The following is a 15846-nucleotide window of genomic DNA, read 5'->3' on the forward strand; positions in this document are numbered from 1 at the left end:
TAGGTACACACGTGCATATGTATACATATATATGTATAGAGACAGCAGAGCAAATGTGGCAAAATGTTAACATTTGGCAAATCTGGATAAGGATTTGCAATTCTGCTGCATTTGAAATTATTTAAAAATACAAAACTTGAATGTTTGGAGAAACAGGAATAATAAACCTTTTGTTACCATATTTGCGGCTTCTATACAGTCTTTTACGACGCAATTAAAAAAAAAAAACTAAACTAAAAAATATAACCTAAATCTTCCCTCCCATAGTGGCCAGAAACCCCTGCCAAGTTCTTCGGATGTCATAACAGGAAATAAACGCAAAGCAATATGTCTTTCTATAAAGATTACTTATTTACTAATTATCATTTTTTAATTTTCATTAAGGTCAACAACAAAGTTTTTTTTAAAATAATGACTTTGAGAATCATTTTGCCGTATTTGTTTAAGGCTGTCGCCCAGGAAAACGCCGAGGGACCATGCGCACTTCAACCCTGTGGAAACACGAACGGCCCAGGGGACCGCCCCTTCGCGTTGCTTGACGGGATCTAGAGTCCTCCCGCTCCGCCCCGCCAGGCGCTCGGGGACCGCCCGGCCGCTCCCTCATCTCGCGATGCCATCCTCCTTCCTCCCCCCGCCACTCGCCCGTAAGCCCTGTGACTCCCTCCTCTCTTAACGTGTTTTTCAAATCCACCAGTGGGCACACAGCTTGGGCTCGAACCAGCCAATCGGAATGCGGAGTCACCGGGAAATTTAAATCGCGCCGGCCGGCTGCACGAGCCACAAGGTCTTAGAGCTGAGTCGAGGTGGACCTTTTGAGCGCAGCCGTCCCACAGCCGCTGATTCCCCGCTTCGCCTCCCGTGGAAGCCCGGACCCGCTTCGCAGGTACAGACTCAGGCGGCGGCCCGGCCCGAGCGCTAACGGCTTGTCCGCGGGCGGCGTTCGCCTTTGGATGGGGGGAGGGAGGCCCCGGGTCCACGCCGAGCCTGGCTCAGCCTCCGCGTTGACTAGGCCTCGGGGGCGACTGGTTCATTGACCAGGCGGCTGAGTTTCGCGGGGTCTGCGGGTTTAGGCGCCGACGCTCTTCAAACGGCAGCGGAGACCATAACGCGTCGCGGCCGGGAGAATCGGAGGGAGCCAGGCCTGAGGGCGAATGTCCCGGGAGGGCTCGTGGCGGCCCTGGCCTCGCCTCCCGCTTTCTCGTTGCATCTTCCCCGACGTAGGGGCAGGGGCTGGGGGTGGCAGTTGGGAGCACCGTCTCTGACACTTAGGCCCCGGGGTGGCTGTGCCACCAAGTCGTAGGCGAGCGTAATGAAAGCAAATATAGCAAATTGTAAGGAGGGCTTTGACTTTTGTCGTCTTCTGAATGACGCACAGCTGATGTCGTCCTAATTAAGTGCATTCACTCCTAGTCTCTGGAAATGCAAATCAAATATGCGACATGCGGCACTGCATTTTTAATGTTGACCATAATGTAATGATGAAGCAAATTTTTATTTAGTTTTCGAATCTGCACCTATTTTGGCCAAGTAAAGACAGTAAAGTAGTGAGAGCCTCCTGAGAATCTGAATTTATTGCCCTGGCACATAATTTTTAGCTGTAAGTTAACTTGGTTCCCCTACTTTGCCTTGGATTAACTATTAAGGACTCTGGAGTATCGAGCCAGGCTGTCAGAAACGGTGGACACACGTGGCTAGTCCAAATTGAAATACGCTGTAAGCTTAAAGTACACAAAAGACTTCAAAGATGGGGTATGGAAAAAGAATGTAAAAGATGTCAGTTATTTTATATATTGCTAACATATTGAAATACTATTTGGATATGTTCGGTTAAGTAAAATTATTGAAATTAGTTTCACTTGTTTCTTTTCGCCTTCTAAAAAGTATGGCTACTAGGAAGTTTCAATTTATATAGCTTGCATTCTATTTCTGATGGACAGCCCTCTCCAGGAAGTCTCAGCCCTTCAGAGGGAAGCGGGGACAGTTCCCTTTTGGGTAAAGCTATTTCATAGTGCTGAAAACATGGTGATCCCCTCTCTAGTATACAGGTGTGGATTCAGTAGATGCTTGATAATTCAATTCTTATTTGGTACTATTATTGACAAAGGAAAATGATAAAGGAAATATTTTTTCTCTTCCTCACCTTTTAGCTTTCTCCCTTTGTCTCATAACCATGTCCACCAACGAGAATGCTAATACACCAGCTGCCCGTCTTCACAGATTCAAGAACAAGGGAAAAGACAGTACAGTGAGTACCTTCTGTTGCTTTCCTGTGGTGGTGTTTAAATGGGAGGACATTTGGAAAGGGGTGAAAACTTAGGGATTTTTAAAAAATGCCCTCACTTAGCAACAAAAACTGATGTGATAGGTGAAACAGCATGTTATCTTTTCTCAAGGAAATGAGGCGTCGCAGAATAGAGGTCAATGTGGAGCTGAGGAAAGCTAAGAAGGATGACCAGATGCTGAAGAGGAGAAACGTAAGCTCATTTCCTGATGATGCTACTTCTCCGCTGCAGGAAAACCGCAACAACCAGGTAAAAAATGTATTTTAGTGTATGAGTTACATGAAATCCAGAAAATCAGTAGGAACTTTTCTTAGGAATTCAAGTAAACTTTAACATTTTTAGTCTTATAGTTGTTCTAGTCTTATGGTTGTAACTATCTGTGAAGATCTTTTTCTCTGTTCGCAATTAGTAATTGTCTTCCCTCCTGCCTTCCATAATCCACTGAAGCTGATTTAGGATCTTCCTTTAGCTCTGACCTTCCTTCAGACTTCCCTGCATTTCTAGCTACTAACTGGGTACCTTGACCTGACCACTGTGTCCAGAGCCAACCAGTTTCTGGTTTATTTCTTTTGTTTTTTGTTTTTTTTTTTTTTCCGAGACGGAGTCTCGCTTTATTGCTCAGGCTGGAGTGCAGTGGCACAATCTCGGCTCACAGCAACCTCTGACTCCTGGGTTCAAGCAATTCGCCTGCCACAGCCTCCTGAGTAGCTGGGATTACGGGCACGCACCACCATGCTTGACTAGTTTTTGTATTTTTTTTTTGTTTGTTTTTTTTGAGTTTCTCTCTGTCGCCCAGGCTGGAGTACAGTGGTGTGATCTCAGCTCACTGCAAGTTCCACCTCCCAGGTTCATGCCAGTCTCTTGCCTCAGCCTCCCAAGTAGCTGGGACTACAGGCACCTACCACCCTGTCCAGCTAATTTTTTTGTATTTTTAGTAGAGACGGGGTTTCATCGTGTTAGCCAGGAAGGTCTTGATCTCCTGACCTCGTGATCCACCCGCCTCGGCCTCCCAAAGTGCTGGGATCACAGGCGTGAGCCACTGCCCGGCCTGTTTTTGTATTTTTAGTAGAAGCAGGGTTTCGCCATGTTGGCCATGCTAGTCTTGAACTCCTGACCTCGTGATATGTCTGCCTTGGCCTTCCAAAGTGCTGGGATTACAGGCGTGAGCCACCAGGCCCTGCCCGTTTTTGGTTTATTTCTGCCTTTTTTGGTATTCTCTCTTTTTTTGTATTTGTCACCAGCTTTGTTCAGGACTTTCCTTCTGAAATATTTATGGTAGCCTCCGAATTTATCATTTCCTCCTTTCTGTGCCAATATAATATTTTCCTGAAATTTTTCCTAAAGTACTGCTTTAGACACGTGTTTTCTCTCCTCAAAATCCGTACTCCAAATTGCTTGAACCTGGGAGGCGGAGGTTGCAGTGAGCCAAGATTGTCCCATTGCACTCCAGCCTGGGCAACAATCGAGGAAAAAAATAAAAATAAAAAAATTCATATTCCAGCTGGGCATGGTGGTTCATGCCTGTTCATGCCAACACTTTGGGAAGCTGAAATGGGAGGATCACTGGAGGCCAGGAGTTTGAGTCCAGCCTAGGCAACATAGCAAGACCTTGTCTCTATAAAAAATAAAGTTAGCTGGGCATGGTGGCACTGGCCTTTAGTCCTAGGTATTCAGGGGGCTGAGACAGAAGGATCATTTGCCAGGATTTTGAGGTTGCAGTGAGCTGTGATTGCACTACTGCAGTCTGTGCTGGGTGACGGTGAGACCCTGTTTGTAAAACTAAAAATCCCTACTCCATGAAGGCCTTCCATAAAGTAGACCTATCTTAGATTTTCAAATTTATCTTTCATCTGGGCACTTTCCTACATCTTTTTCTCACAATATGCTTCCTTTTTTTTTGCTTCTTAAGATGAAGCCTTGCTTTGTTGCCGAGGCAGCAACAAAAAACAAATAAACCAGAAACATCACCACAACATCTGCCTCCTGGGTTCAAGCGGTACTCGTGCCTCCGCCTCCGGAGTAGGTGGGATTACAGGCACGTACCACCATGCCCGGCTAATTTTTGTTTTTTTCCAGTAGAGATGGGGTTTCGCCATGTTGGTCAGGCTAGTCTCTAACCCCTGACCTCAGGTGATCTGCCTGCCTCGGCTTCCCAAAGTTATGAGCTTACAGGTGTGAGCCACCACGCCCAGCCACATTATGCTTCCTTTAGCACTCCACATTCATCTTTTTTTTTTTAATTGAATACTACCTGTGTTCTATATCTAGGGTACTAATGCTCAAAGCTCATCTCCTTATAGCACTCCTTAGCCTAGCAGGAAAGACACTTCTTTCTCAGGATTCTCTAGCACCTTGGTTCTGCACCCAAAATGGGAAGTAAATGCTGTGTAGCCCATCTATGTACCACTTGTTTTACGCTGTTTGTCTGCTTGTCACTTTTCCTCTGTGAGGCGTCAGGCTCCTGGAGAGACAGGGATACTGTCTTTTTGAATTATGGGTAGCACTGGTTCTCAAACCTGCTTTCTACTGTGATTCACAACATAAAACTTTTTTTTTTTTGTGGGGGTCGGGGAATGGGTCTTGAGCGGTTACCCAGGCTGGAGTGCAGTGGTGCGATCTCGGCTGACTGCAGCCTCCATCTCCTGGGTTCAAGTGACCCTCCTGCCTCAACCTCCCAAGTAGCTAGGATTACAGGGGATCACCACCATGTCTAGCTAATTTTTGCATTTTTAGTAGACATGGGGATTCACCATGTTTCCCAGTCTGGTCTTGAACTCCTGACCTCAGGTGATCCACCCACCTCGGCCTCCCAAAGTGCTGGGATTACAGGCATGAGCCACTTCGCCCAGCTGAACATAAAACATTTATATTTGCAACAACACTCAGCCATGGAAATACACAGATTATAAAATTAGATATGAAAATCCTTGGCCAGGCGTGGTGGGTCACGCCTGTAATCCTAGCACTTTGGGAGGCCCAGGCGGGTGGATCACCTGAGGTTGGCAGTTCAAGACAAGCCTAACATGGAGAAACCCTGTCTCTACTAAAAATACAAAAAAAATTAGTTGGGCATGGTGGCACATGCCTGTAATCCCAGGTACTCGGGAGGCTGAGGCAGGAAAATCGCTTGAACCCAGGAGGTGAAGGTTGTGGTGAGCTGAGATCATACCACTGCACTCCAGCCTGGGGAATGAGTGAAACTCCATCTCAAAAAAAGAAAATCCTCAGAATGTTGCCTATAACTTCATTCTTTCTCCCTCAAAGTATATCTGAATGCAAGTGATTGAGACTAATGTAGAAATAATCTTTGGTCTTGTATGGCGACAGGCAAACACCACCATGCCTGGATTTTTTTTTTTTTTTTTTTTTTTTGTCGTGTGGAGGTCGTCTCACCTGAGCGCAAACCATCCTCCCTCCTGAGCCTTCCAAAGTGCTAGGCTTACAGGTGTGAGCCACCATGCCTGGCCTAGTTCATTTTTTTTTTTTTTTTTTTGAGACAGGGTCTCGCTCTGTCACCCAGGCTGGAGTGCTGTGGCCAGATCTCAGCTCACTGCAAGCTCCGCCTCCCGGGTTCACGCCATTCTCCTGCCTCAGCCTCCAGGGTAGCTGGGACTACAGGTGCTGCCACCTCGCCTGGCTAGTTTTTTGTAGTTTTTTTTTTTTTTTTTTTTTTTTTAGTAGAGACGGGGTTTCACCGTGTTAGCCAGGATGGTCTCGATCTCCTGACCTTGTGATCCGCCCGTCTCGGCCTCCCAAAGTGCTGGGATTACAGGCTTGAGCCACCGCGCCCGGCCCATTCATTTTTTAAATGGTTCAAAGCTCCCTTTTTTAGCGACAAAACAGTTGGATACTCTATAACTTGAGACTCTAGTGAGTCATGACACCGAGTTTGGAAACTGTTCTACATATAAAATAATGAATATTTAACAGGCAAAATTAAATGTAGGGCTAAATATGTAGTAGCTGGCTATAAGCCTAATGATGTTTACACAAGTAAGTGTGGATTTTATTGTTTGTATTTAATCTTAATGATAATGTGCAAACTTTCACTTTTCTTCTAGGGTACTGTAAATTGGTCTGTTGATGACATTGTCAAAGGCATAAATAGCAGCAATGTGGAAAATCAGCTCCAAGCTACTCAAGCTGCCAGGTAAGTCTGTCTGCAATAGCATGGGTAGTCCAAGAAATTCAGGTTTTTAGATTTTTTTTTTTTTTTTTTTTTTTTTTTTAGTGGGGGCAGGAAGGGACAGATAGTGTGTAAGGAAAGATTAGGCCAGCCATCCATACGCCAAATAGTATTTTTTATTTATTAATTTTTTTGAGAAAGGGGCCTTGCTCTTTTGCCCAGGCTGGTCTCAAATGCCTGGGTTCAAGCAATCCTGTCACCTCAGCCTCCTGAAGTGCTGGGATCATAGGTGTGTGCCATTGCACCTGCCCATAAAATTTTTACCAAAGTAATGTTTCAGGTCACTGGCAGGGAAAGGAAGAAATAAATAGTAAGTGGGATTGAGACATGCATTTAGAATGATAGATCCATTTAGGAGATAAGTATAATTTGACCTTTACCTCCCACCATACACAGATATTTATGATAGAAAGGATTAATAAGTTCTGTAGCCTTGGCTGGGTGTGGTGGCTCACGCCTGTAATCCCAGCACTTTGGGAGGCCGAGGTGGGCGGATCACAAGGTCAGGAGATCGAGACCATCCTGGCTAACACCGTGAAACCCCGTCTCTACTAAAAATACAAAAAAATTAGCCGGGTGTGGCAGTGGGCACCTGTAGTCCCAGCTGCTGGGGAGGCTGAGGCAGGAGAATGGCGTAAACCCGGGAGGCGGAGCTTGCAGTGAGCTGAGATGGCGCCACTGCACTCCAGCCTGGGTGACAGAGCGAGACTCCATCTCAAAAAAAAAAAAAAAAGTTCTATAGCTTGACAGTGTGCAGAAGAACACATTTCAATGGTAAATTATCATTAAAAAGTTCTAGGCTGGGCACTGTGGCTCATGCCTATAATCCCAGCCCTTTGGGAGGCTAGGGGGTGGGTTACTTGGGCCCAGGAGTTTGAGACCAGCCTGGGCAATATGGTGAGACCCCATTTCTACAAAAAAAAGTATTACTTGGATGTGGTGACACGTGCCTGTAATCTTAGGTACTCGGGAGACCCAGGCACAATAATCACTTGAACCCAGGAGGTGGAGGTTGCAGTGAGCTGAGATCTTGCCACTGCACTTCAGCCTGGAGACAGAGCAAGACTCTGTCTCAGAAAATAAATAAATAAAATTACCTGGGTGCGGTGGTGCACACTTGTCCCAGCTACTACTAAAGAGGCTGAGGTGGGAGGATCACTTGAGCCCAGGAGGTTGAGGCTGCAGTGAGCTGTGATCATGGCACTGCACTCTAGCCTGGGTGGAGTGAGATCTTGTCTCAAAAAAACAAAATGTAGCCGGGTACGGTGGCTCAAGCCTGTAATCCCAGCACTTTGGGAGGCCGAGATGGGCGGATCATGAGGTCAGGAGATCGAGACCATCCTGGCTAACACGGTGAAACCCCGTCTCTACTAAAAAATAACAAAAAACTAGCCGGGCGAGGTGGCGGGCGCCTGTAGTCCCAGATACTCAGGAGGCTGAGGCAGGAGAATGGCGTGAACCCGGGAGGCGGAGCTTGCAGTGAGCTGAGATCCGGCCACTGCACTCCAGCCCCGGCGACAGAGTGAGACTCCGTCTCAAAAAAAAAAAAAAGAAAAAAGAGAAAACAAAACAAAACAAAACAAATTTTTTGGAAAAATGGTAGTTAATTATACCGCATATATAGCACCATACAGGTAATCTGTTCAGCTTCTCTTAGGTTCCAGAATGCCTCAGCATTTAGTGATTTACTTTTTTTTTTTTTTTTTTTTTGAGGCGGAGTCTCACTCTGTCGCCCGGGATGGAGTGCAGTGGCCGGATCTCAGCTCACTGCAAGCTCCGCCTCCCGGATTTACGCCATTCTCTTGCCTCAGCCTCCCGAGTAGCTGGGACTACAGGCGCCTGCCACCTCGCCCGGCTAGTTTTTTTGTATTTTTAGTAGAGATAAGTTTTCACCGTGTTAGCCAGGATGGTCTCGATCTCCTGACCTCGTGATCCACCCGTCTCGGCCTCCCAAAGTGCTGGGATTACAGGCTTGAGCCACCGCGCCCGGCCTTAGTGATTTACTTAAAAGGTTGTCTGAAGTTCTAAACTGTTGAATTGCATTTTAAATTGGTTTTTACGCAAACTCCTTTTGTTAACCACTTTCAACTTTTATTTCTCTTTTTGTTCCCCTTTAGGAAACTACTTTCTAGAGAAAAACAGCCCCCCATAGACAACATAATCCGGGCTGGTTTGATTCCAAAATTTGTGTCCTTCTTGGGCAGAACTGATTGTAGTCCCATTCAGTTTGAGTCTGCTTGGGCACTCACAAACATTGCTTCTGGGACATCAGAACAGACCAAGGCTGTGGTAGATGGAGGTGCCATCCCAGCATTCATCTCTCTGTTGGCATCTCCCCATGCTCACATCAGTGAACAAGCCGTCTGGGCTCTAGGAAACATTGCAGGTACTTGGACATGAAGTTCTTTTGACTGAATGTATCTAAGCATAATGAGTTGGAAGAAAGGCCTTTGTTATAAGTAATAGCGACTTCGTCAAGTTTTGAGCTTGCTTTCAAGCCGTTATTAGGAATGAAAGTGTCGTCTTTACAAAGGCAGCAGAGGGGCATCTAAGTACATTTGGGAGTTTTTGCTGGTGCATTCAGTCACTGAACGTTGATGGTGTTGGACAAGGTAATAAAATTAATCTTGCCTTTTTTTTCAGGTGACGGCTCAGTGTTCCGAGACTTGGTTATTAAGTATGGTGCAGTTGACCCACTGTTGGCTCTCCTTGCGGTTCCTGATATGTCATCTTTAGCAGTAAGTTACTAACATGAATAAAGTTACTCATTTCTTCATTCTAATTTCCCCCATCTTCTCAAAAGACAGAACCTCTCATTGCCTATTTTTTTCCCCCTAGTGTGGCTACTTACGTAATCTTACCTGGACACTTTCAAATCTTTGCCGCAACAAGAATCCTGCACCCCCGATAGATGCTGTTGAGCAGATTCTTCCTACCTTAGTTCGGCTCCTGCATCATGATGACCCAGAAGTATTAGCAGATACCTGCTGGGCTATTTCCTACCTTACTGACGGTCCGAATGAACGAATTGACATGGTCGTGAAAACAGGAGTTGTGCCCCAACTTGTGAAGCTTCTAGGAGCTTCTGAATTGCCGATTGTGGTAAGTTATTTACTTGTAGATTAGGACATAAGTATAAGAAGCATGGTCAGGGCTGGGCGCGGTGGCTCACGCCTGTATAATCCCAGCACTTTGGGAGACCAAGGCGGGTGGATCACCTGAGGTCAGGAGTTAGAGACCAGCCTGGCCAACATGGGGAAAGCCCATCTCTACTAAAAATACAAAGCAATTATCTGGATGTGGTGGCACGTGTCTGTAATCCCAACTACTTGGGAGGCTAAGGTAGGAGAATTGCTTGAATCTGGGAGGCAGAGGCTGCAGTGAGTTGAGATCGTGCCATTGCACTCCAGCCTGGGTGACAAGAGCAAGACTCCTGTCTCTCAAAAAAAAAAAAAAAATCGTTATCAGTTGATACTAATATTGAAATATTACCTATTTCAGGCCATGATGGACCTCTTGTTAAAATTTTTAGGGTGCAGAATTTCTGAAGTGCTGGGAAGAAAACCAGCATCAACTTTTTTTTTTTTTTTTTTTTTTCCAGACTCCTGCCCTAAGAGCCATAGGGAATATTGTCACTGGTACAGATGAACAGACTCAGGTTGTAATTGATGCAGGAGCACTCGCTGTCTTTCCCAGCCTGCTCACCAACCCCAAAACTAACATTCAGAAGGAAGCTACATGGACAATGTCAAACATCACAGCTGGCCGTCAGGACCAGATACAGCAAGTTGTGAATCATGGATTAGTCCCATTCCTTGTCAGTGTTCTTTCTAAGGTAACGAAGTCTTAGGATTTAATCAAGTCATTTTTAGTATTTATAGAAAGCTCTGCTTGATAAGCTTCTTCACGTGCAAGAATCTTGGGTTCTACTTGGAGTCCTTTGCTGAAAAATACCCAGTAACCCCTTTCACTCATGGTTGGATAGAACCTTGGTACTTTGAGTCATTGTTTTTGTGAAAAAGTACTCTAGGATACTTATTCTTGCAACTTTCTGAAATAAAACCATTTCCTTATGTTTAATAGGCAGATTTTAAGACACAAAAGGAGGCTGTATGGGCCGTGACCAACTATACTAGTGGTGGAACAGTTGAGCAGATTGTGTACCTCGTTCACTGTGGCATAATAGAACCGTTGATGAACCTCTTAACTGCAAAAGATACCAAGATTATTCTGGTTATCCTGGATGCCATTTCAAATATCTTTCAGGTAAGTCCTATCATGGTGGCTTTGTTTGAGTTTGAACTTGATAATAATCAGTTTACTATTTAGACCTGGGGGAGGGCAGCTGTTGTAAGTTTACTCACTAGTAAGCCACAGATTCAGAAAGCATGTTTAGGTGGGCCACACCTTTGATTAAAAATGTGGCAGGCATTATCAAAGATATGAAAGAGATGACAAGTGGATGATGGGACCTGAATCGAAGTCGGGCGTTTATGTGGACTCATCACATCTGTTTACTTGGTTGATTTAATGTCCCAATTTCATACCGAATTTTGGTGAAATTAAATTTGAGTGACTTGGCCAGTCATAGTGGCTCATGCCTGTAATCATAGCACTTTGAGAGTCCAAGGTGGGTGGATCACCTGAGGTCAAGAGTTCGAGATCAGCCTGGCCAACATGGCGAAACCCTGTCTCTGCTAAAAATACAAAAATTAGCCATGTGTGGTGGCGGGCGCCTATAATCCCAGCTACTCGGGAGGCTGAGGCAGGAGAATCGCTTGAACTGTGGGCAGGGGGGTAGAGGTTGCAGTGAGTCAAAATCGTCACTTCACTCCAGCCTGGGCGGAAGAGTGAAACTGTCTCAGAAAAAAAAAAAATTGAATTATATTTTTCTTCTGGTTCTATCCCTAATTGATCCAAGCATACCAGCATATGGCACTTTGTCATAGTGATTGGTGGTAGGTAAGTCCTACTCATCAACTTTAGATTCTAGAGATTTTTACATACAGAAGTTGAGTCTACAGGCTGGGCGCGGTGGCTCACACCTGTAATCCCAGCACTTTGGGAGGCTGAGGTGGGCAGATCACGAGGTCAGGAGTTTGAGACCAGCCTGGCCAACATAGTGAAACCCCATCTCTACTAAAAATACAAAAAATTAGCCGGGCGTGGTGGCAGGCGCCTGTAATTCCAGCTACTCAGGAGGCTGAGGCAGGAGGATCACTTGAACCCGGGATGTGGAAGTTGCAGTGAGCTGAGTTTGCGTCATTGCACTGCATCTTGGGCAACAAGAGTGAAACTCTTGTCTAAAAAAAAAAAAAGTCGAGCCTACAATAATGGATGCTGGCGTATTTGTCACTGTGTATAAATAATTTGACAATATGTGGCCAGTATTTATTCTTCCCCTCATCTAATCCCGTAAGTTACTTTGAAGCAAATCTGTTATTTCATCTATAGATACTTGTGTATCTCTTTAAAGTTAAAAATTTAAAGGAAAACTAACCTACATACCATTCCGTATGTCCAGTAAATCCTTAATACCAACACACATTCTGGTCAGACATTTAGTTTAGCACTCCATAGGCCATCTTTGCCTTTGATACCTTGGCTACACCTTGTGATGATAAAGGATTTTTTACAGAACAATAAGCCCCTGTTCCCATAGCAGAGCAGTTGAACTGGAATGCAGTGTGTTTTAAAAGTTGACCATGTTGGCCGGGCGCGGTGGCTCAAGCCTGTAATCCCAGCACTTTGGGAGGCCGAGACGGGTGGATCACGAGGTCAGGAGATCGAGACCATCCTGGCTAACATGGTGAAACCCCGTCTCTACTAAAAATACAAAAAACTAGCCGGGCGAGGTGGCGGGCACCTGTAGTCCCAGCTACTTCGGAGGCTGAGGCAGGAGAATGGCGTAAACCCAGGAGGCGGAGCTTGCAGTGAGCTGAGGTCCGGCCACTGCACTCCAGCCCTGGCGACAGAGCAAGACTCCGTCTCAAAAAAAAAAAAAAAAAAAAAAAAAAGTTGACCATGTGATTTTGATACATAGATAAAGTTGAGAGCTATTGATTGTAAGATCTTTGGCTCCAGTTGAAGTAGTGCTAAAAGCAGGTATAGATCCAATCACATTGAGTTTCAACAAAATATAAATAAGATGGACTGTGATAGTGATAGGTTTGTTGAAGGAACTGTTAGGTGCTTATTTCTGCCTGACATGTATCTATATTCAAATTATCGATGTTGTTTTGTTCATTAAAATAAAACATTCAGAGTATATACCAGTAAACTTGGAATTTTTTTTTTAGGCTGCTGAGAAACTAGGTGAAACTGAGAAACTTAGTATAATGATTGAAGAATGTGGAGGCTTAGACAAAATTGAAGCTCTACAAAACCATGAAAATGAGTCTGTGTATAAGGCTTCGTTAAGCTTAATTGAGAAGTATTTCTCTGTAGAGGTGAGTAATGGATGGTAATATTAATAACAACTTGGAAACATCTAAAGTCAAGGCCATGAGCCTTTTTTCCCCTTCATACTTCTTAAAATAAGTCTCATATCTTTGTTAAATATAGTAAAATATCAGTGTGCATAGGACATAATGTACTTATTTGCCCCTCTAGTTTGGCTTGATGGCAATAAAATCTTTTTAAACTGAGATTTTAAAAGTCACCAGATTATGGCCGGGCGCGGTGGCTCAAGCCTGTAATCCCAGCACTTTGGGAGGCCGAGACGGGTGGATCATGAGGTCAGGAGATCGAGACCATCCTGGCTAACACGGTGAAACCCCGTCTTTACTAAAAAATACAAAAAACTGGCCGGGCGAGGTGGCAGGCGCCTGTAGTCCCGGCTACTCAGAGGCTGAGGCAGGAGAATGGCATAAACCCGGGAGGCGGAGCTTGCAGGGAGCTGAGAACCGGCCACTGCACTCCAGCCTGGGCCACAGAGTGAGACTCCGTCTCGAAAAAAAAAAAAAAAGTCACCAGATTAGTTTCAAATGAACAGCCTTGAGAATCTTAGACTATCTGGAGGGTAAGTTAGTGGGTGTCATTGTAGGAGGTGATAGAGAAGTAGGCCAAACCCACCACTATGCTCTGGGCCTAATACAGTCTTTTCCTATTGAAAAGTGGCAGTTGGGAAAGAAAAAAATCTGTTTCTATTACTCTAGTAGCATTCCTTATCCCCGGTCCCCGCAACTCCCCAGGCACTCAGGAATTGGCAAAGTTTCAGAGACCCTCCCTCCCCATGTCAAATACTAGAATATCATACAGAATTAAAGGTATAATATGCAGATCAAGACCTAGAGATTAAATATAGACTTCCAGGTAGGCTGCTGCTTGAAATACTTACATTCTTTTTGTAATATATTTCCAGGAAGAGGAAGATCAAAACGTTGTGCCGGAAACTACCTCTGAAGGCTACACCTTCCAAGTTCAGGACGGGGCTCCTGGGACCTTTACCTTTTAGATCACGTAGCTGAGGCATACATTTGTTGTGTACCATGGTATTTTGTCTTATTGTTTCTCTACTAAGAACTCTTTTTAAATGTGGTTTGTTATTGTAGCACTTTTTACACTGAAACTATACTTGAACAGTTCCAACTGTACATACTGTATGAAGCTTGTCCTCTGACTAGGTTTCTTATTTCTATGTGGAATTTCATATCTTGCAGCATCCTGTAAATAAACATTAAAGTCCACCCTTTTCTTTACTTCACCATGCCTGTGTGTGGCTTTCTAATTTGGAGCCTTTAATGTCTCTGGTGAAAGGTAACCCATCCGAATTGGTGTGATGAACCAGAGTAGTCCTGGCTGCAGTTTTTACAGAAGAATGAATAACATTTTCTAGAAACCCTCAGCCAGTGTCTCCTTAAGTCTCCTTGGCCAGGGAGATGGGCTAAACACCTTAAATTTAATCATAAATCTCTCCTGGAGCTACAAGCAGAATTAATTCCTCCTAAACTTCAAGGCTGAATGGGATTCCAAGGTCAATCATGGCTGCACATGGGCCTCACCTGGGGAAGTACCCAGTTCTGTTTAGTTGATGAGGGGGGTGAAAAATGCAATTCCCGGCCGGGCGCGGTGGCTCAAGCTAGTAATCCCAGCACTTTGGGAGGCCGAGACGGGTGGATCACAAGGTCAGGAGATCGAGACCATCCTGGCTAACCCGGTGAAACCCCGTCTCTACTAAAAAATACAAAAAACTAGCCGGGCAAGGTGGCGGGCGCCTGTAGTCCCAGCTACTCGGGAGGCTGAGGCAGGAGAATGGCGTAAACCCGGGAGGCGGAGCTTGCAGTGAGCTGAGATCCCGCCACTGCACTACAGCCCGGGCCACAGAGCGAGACTCCATCTTAAAAAAAAAAAAATGCAATTCCCAAGGGCTCCTGTACAGTGTAGGTTGATAGACACCATTCTTTTTGAGATAAGAGTCTCTGTCGCTCAGGCGAAACCCTGTCTCTACTAAAAATACAAAAAATTAGCTGGGATTACAGGTATGGTGCGGGAAGCCTGTCATCCTAGCTACTGGGGAGGCTGAGGCAGGAGAATTGCTTGAACTCGGGAGGGTGGAGGTGGCAGTGAGCCGAGATTGCGCCTCTGCACTCCAGCCTTGGTGACAGTAGTGAGCCTCTGTCTCAAAAAAAAAATTTTTTTTTGATAAATATATCTTTACCTATAACTTTCATTTTTGTGTTTGTTTTTGTTGTAAGCAAGGGAGGAAAGGTAATAGTCCTAAACCTATTTGGCAATTAACAGTAAAAACTGCTAACACTTACTTTGCTTGTTGAAGTAATCTTAAAAGGTAACATTAAAAGATTTGACATCAGCGTTAAACGTTTCACAGAGTATTGATTCATTGCTATATTGCATTTTGGCTAAAAATAAGCTACTTGATTATTTTTAGAACAAAGCAAATCAACATTCTGTTTCCTAATGTTGATTTTTTCTTTCTCTCATCTGCGGCTGCATCATCACTCAAGAAAAAGCTCAGGATAATTTCTTGTTATTGTAAATCCTCGTTGTTGAGTAAGATTTTTATTTCAGCATTTGGCCTCTTTAATTGCGTAACAGCAGTAACAGCAAAGTCAGTTTTGTTCATATGAGACATTGGAAACCTTGTCAGTACAGGACCCAAGTTTGGAAGGCCATTAAGGCCTGGCTGCCCCTTACCCCTCTCCACCCTTGCTGGAGCTTGCCAAAACCCGGTGGACTGATTCTGGAAAGCCCTTGAAACATGTCATTTCATTAATGGTGCTTTCTTTTGGGATTGGGCTGTTGACCTAATTTGTGATGAAGAAAACCCGGCCAAATCATGCAGCCTCCCTCTAACTCCCCATGGGAAAGTGTTTGAGAAAAGTGTTTCAGCAACATCACCCATTTAAGTTTCATAAC

At 44.8% G+C, this 15846-nt stretch overlaps 1 protein-coding gene across 1 annotated transcript; it reads left to right on the top strand.

Annotated features, from left to right (window-relative positions):
* The first annotated feature begins 730 nt into the window (after positions 1–730).
* KPNA2 (karyopherin subunit alpha 2) lies at positions 731–14173 on the top strand. Its single transcript, XM_030924191.1, has 11 exons — positions 731–883; positions 2148–2245; positions 2394–2531; positions 6344–6432; positions 8586–8854; positions 9112–9206; positions 9307–9570; positions 10070–10303; positions 10552–10734; positions 12768–12917; positions 13832–14173. The coding sequence occupies exons 2-11, from the start codon at positions 2171–2173 to the stop codon at positions 13922–13924; spliced, it is 1590 nt and encodes a 529-aa protein (XP_030780051.1). The 5' UTR covers positions 731–883; positions 2148–2170; the 3' UTR covers positions 13925–14173.
* The last annotated feature ends 1673 nt before the right edge of the window (positions 14174–15846 follow it).

Source organism: Rhinopithecus roxellana, chromosome 19 (genome assembly GCF_007565055.1).
Source record: "Rhinopithecus roxellana isolate Shanxi Qingling chromosome 19, ASM756505v1, whole genome shotgun sequence".
NCBI lineage: Eukaryota > Metazoa > Chordata > Mammalia > Primates > Cercopithecidae > Rhinopithecus > Rhinopithecus roxellana.

What these genes read in the sequence shown, in the direction of transcription:
- KPNA2 (XM_030924191.1), top strand. Translation starts at nt 2,171, where the DNA reads ATGTCCACCAACGAGAATGCTAATACACCAGCTGCCCGTCTTCACAGA. An exon ending in ACAAGGGAAAAGACAGTACA is followed by an intron (nt 2,246 to 2,393) that starts GTGAGTACCTTC and finishes TCTTTTCTCAAG; the next exon opens with GAAATGAGGCGTCGCAGAAT. An exon ending in AGAAGTATTTCTCTGTAGAG is followed by an intron (nt 12,918 to 13,831) that starts GTGAGTAATGGA and finishes ATATATTTCCAG; the next exon opens with GAAGAGGAAGATCAAAACGT.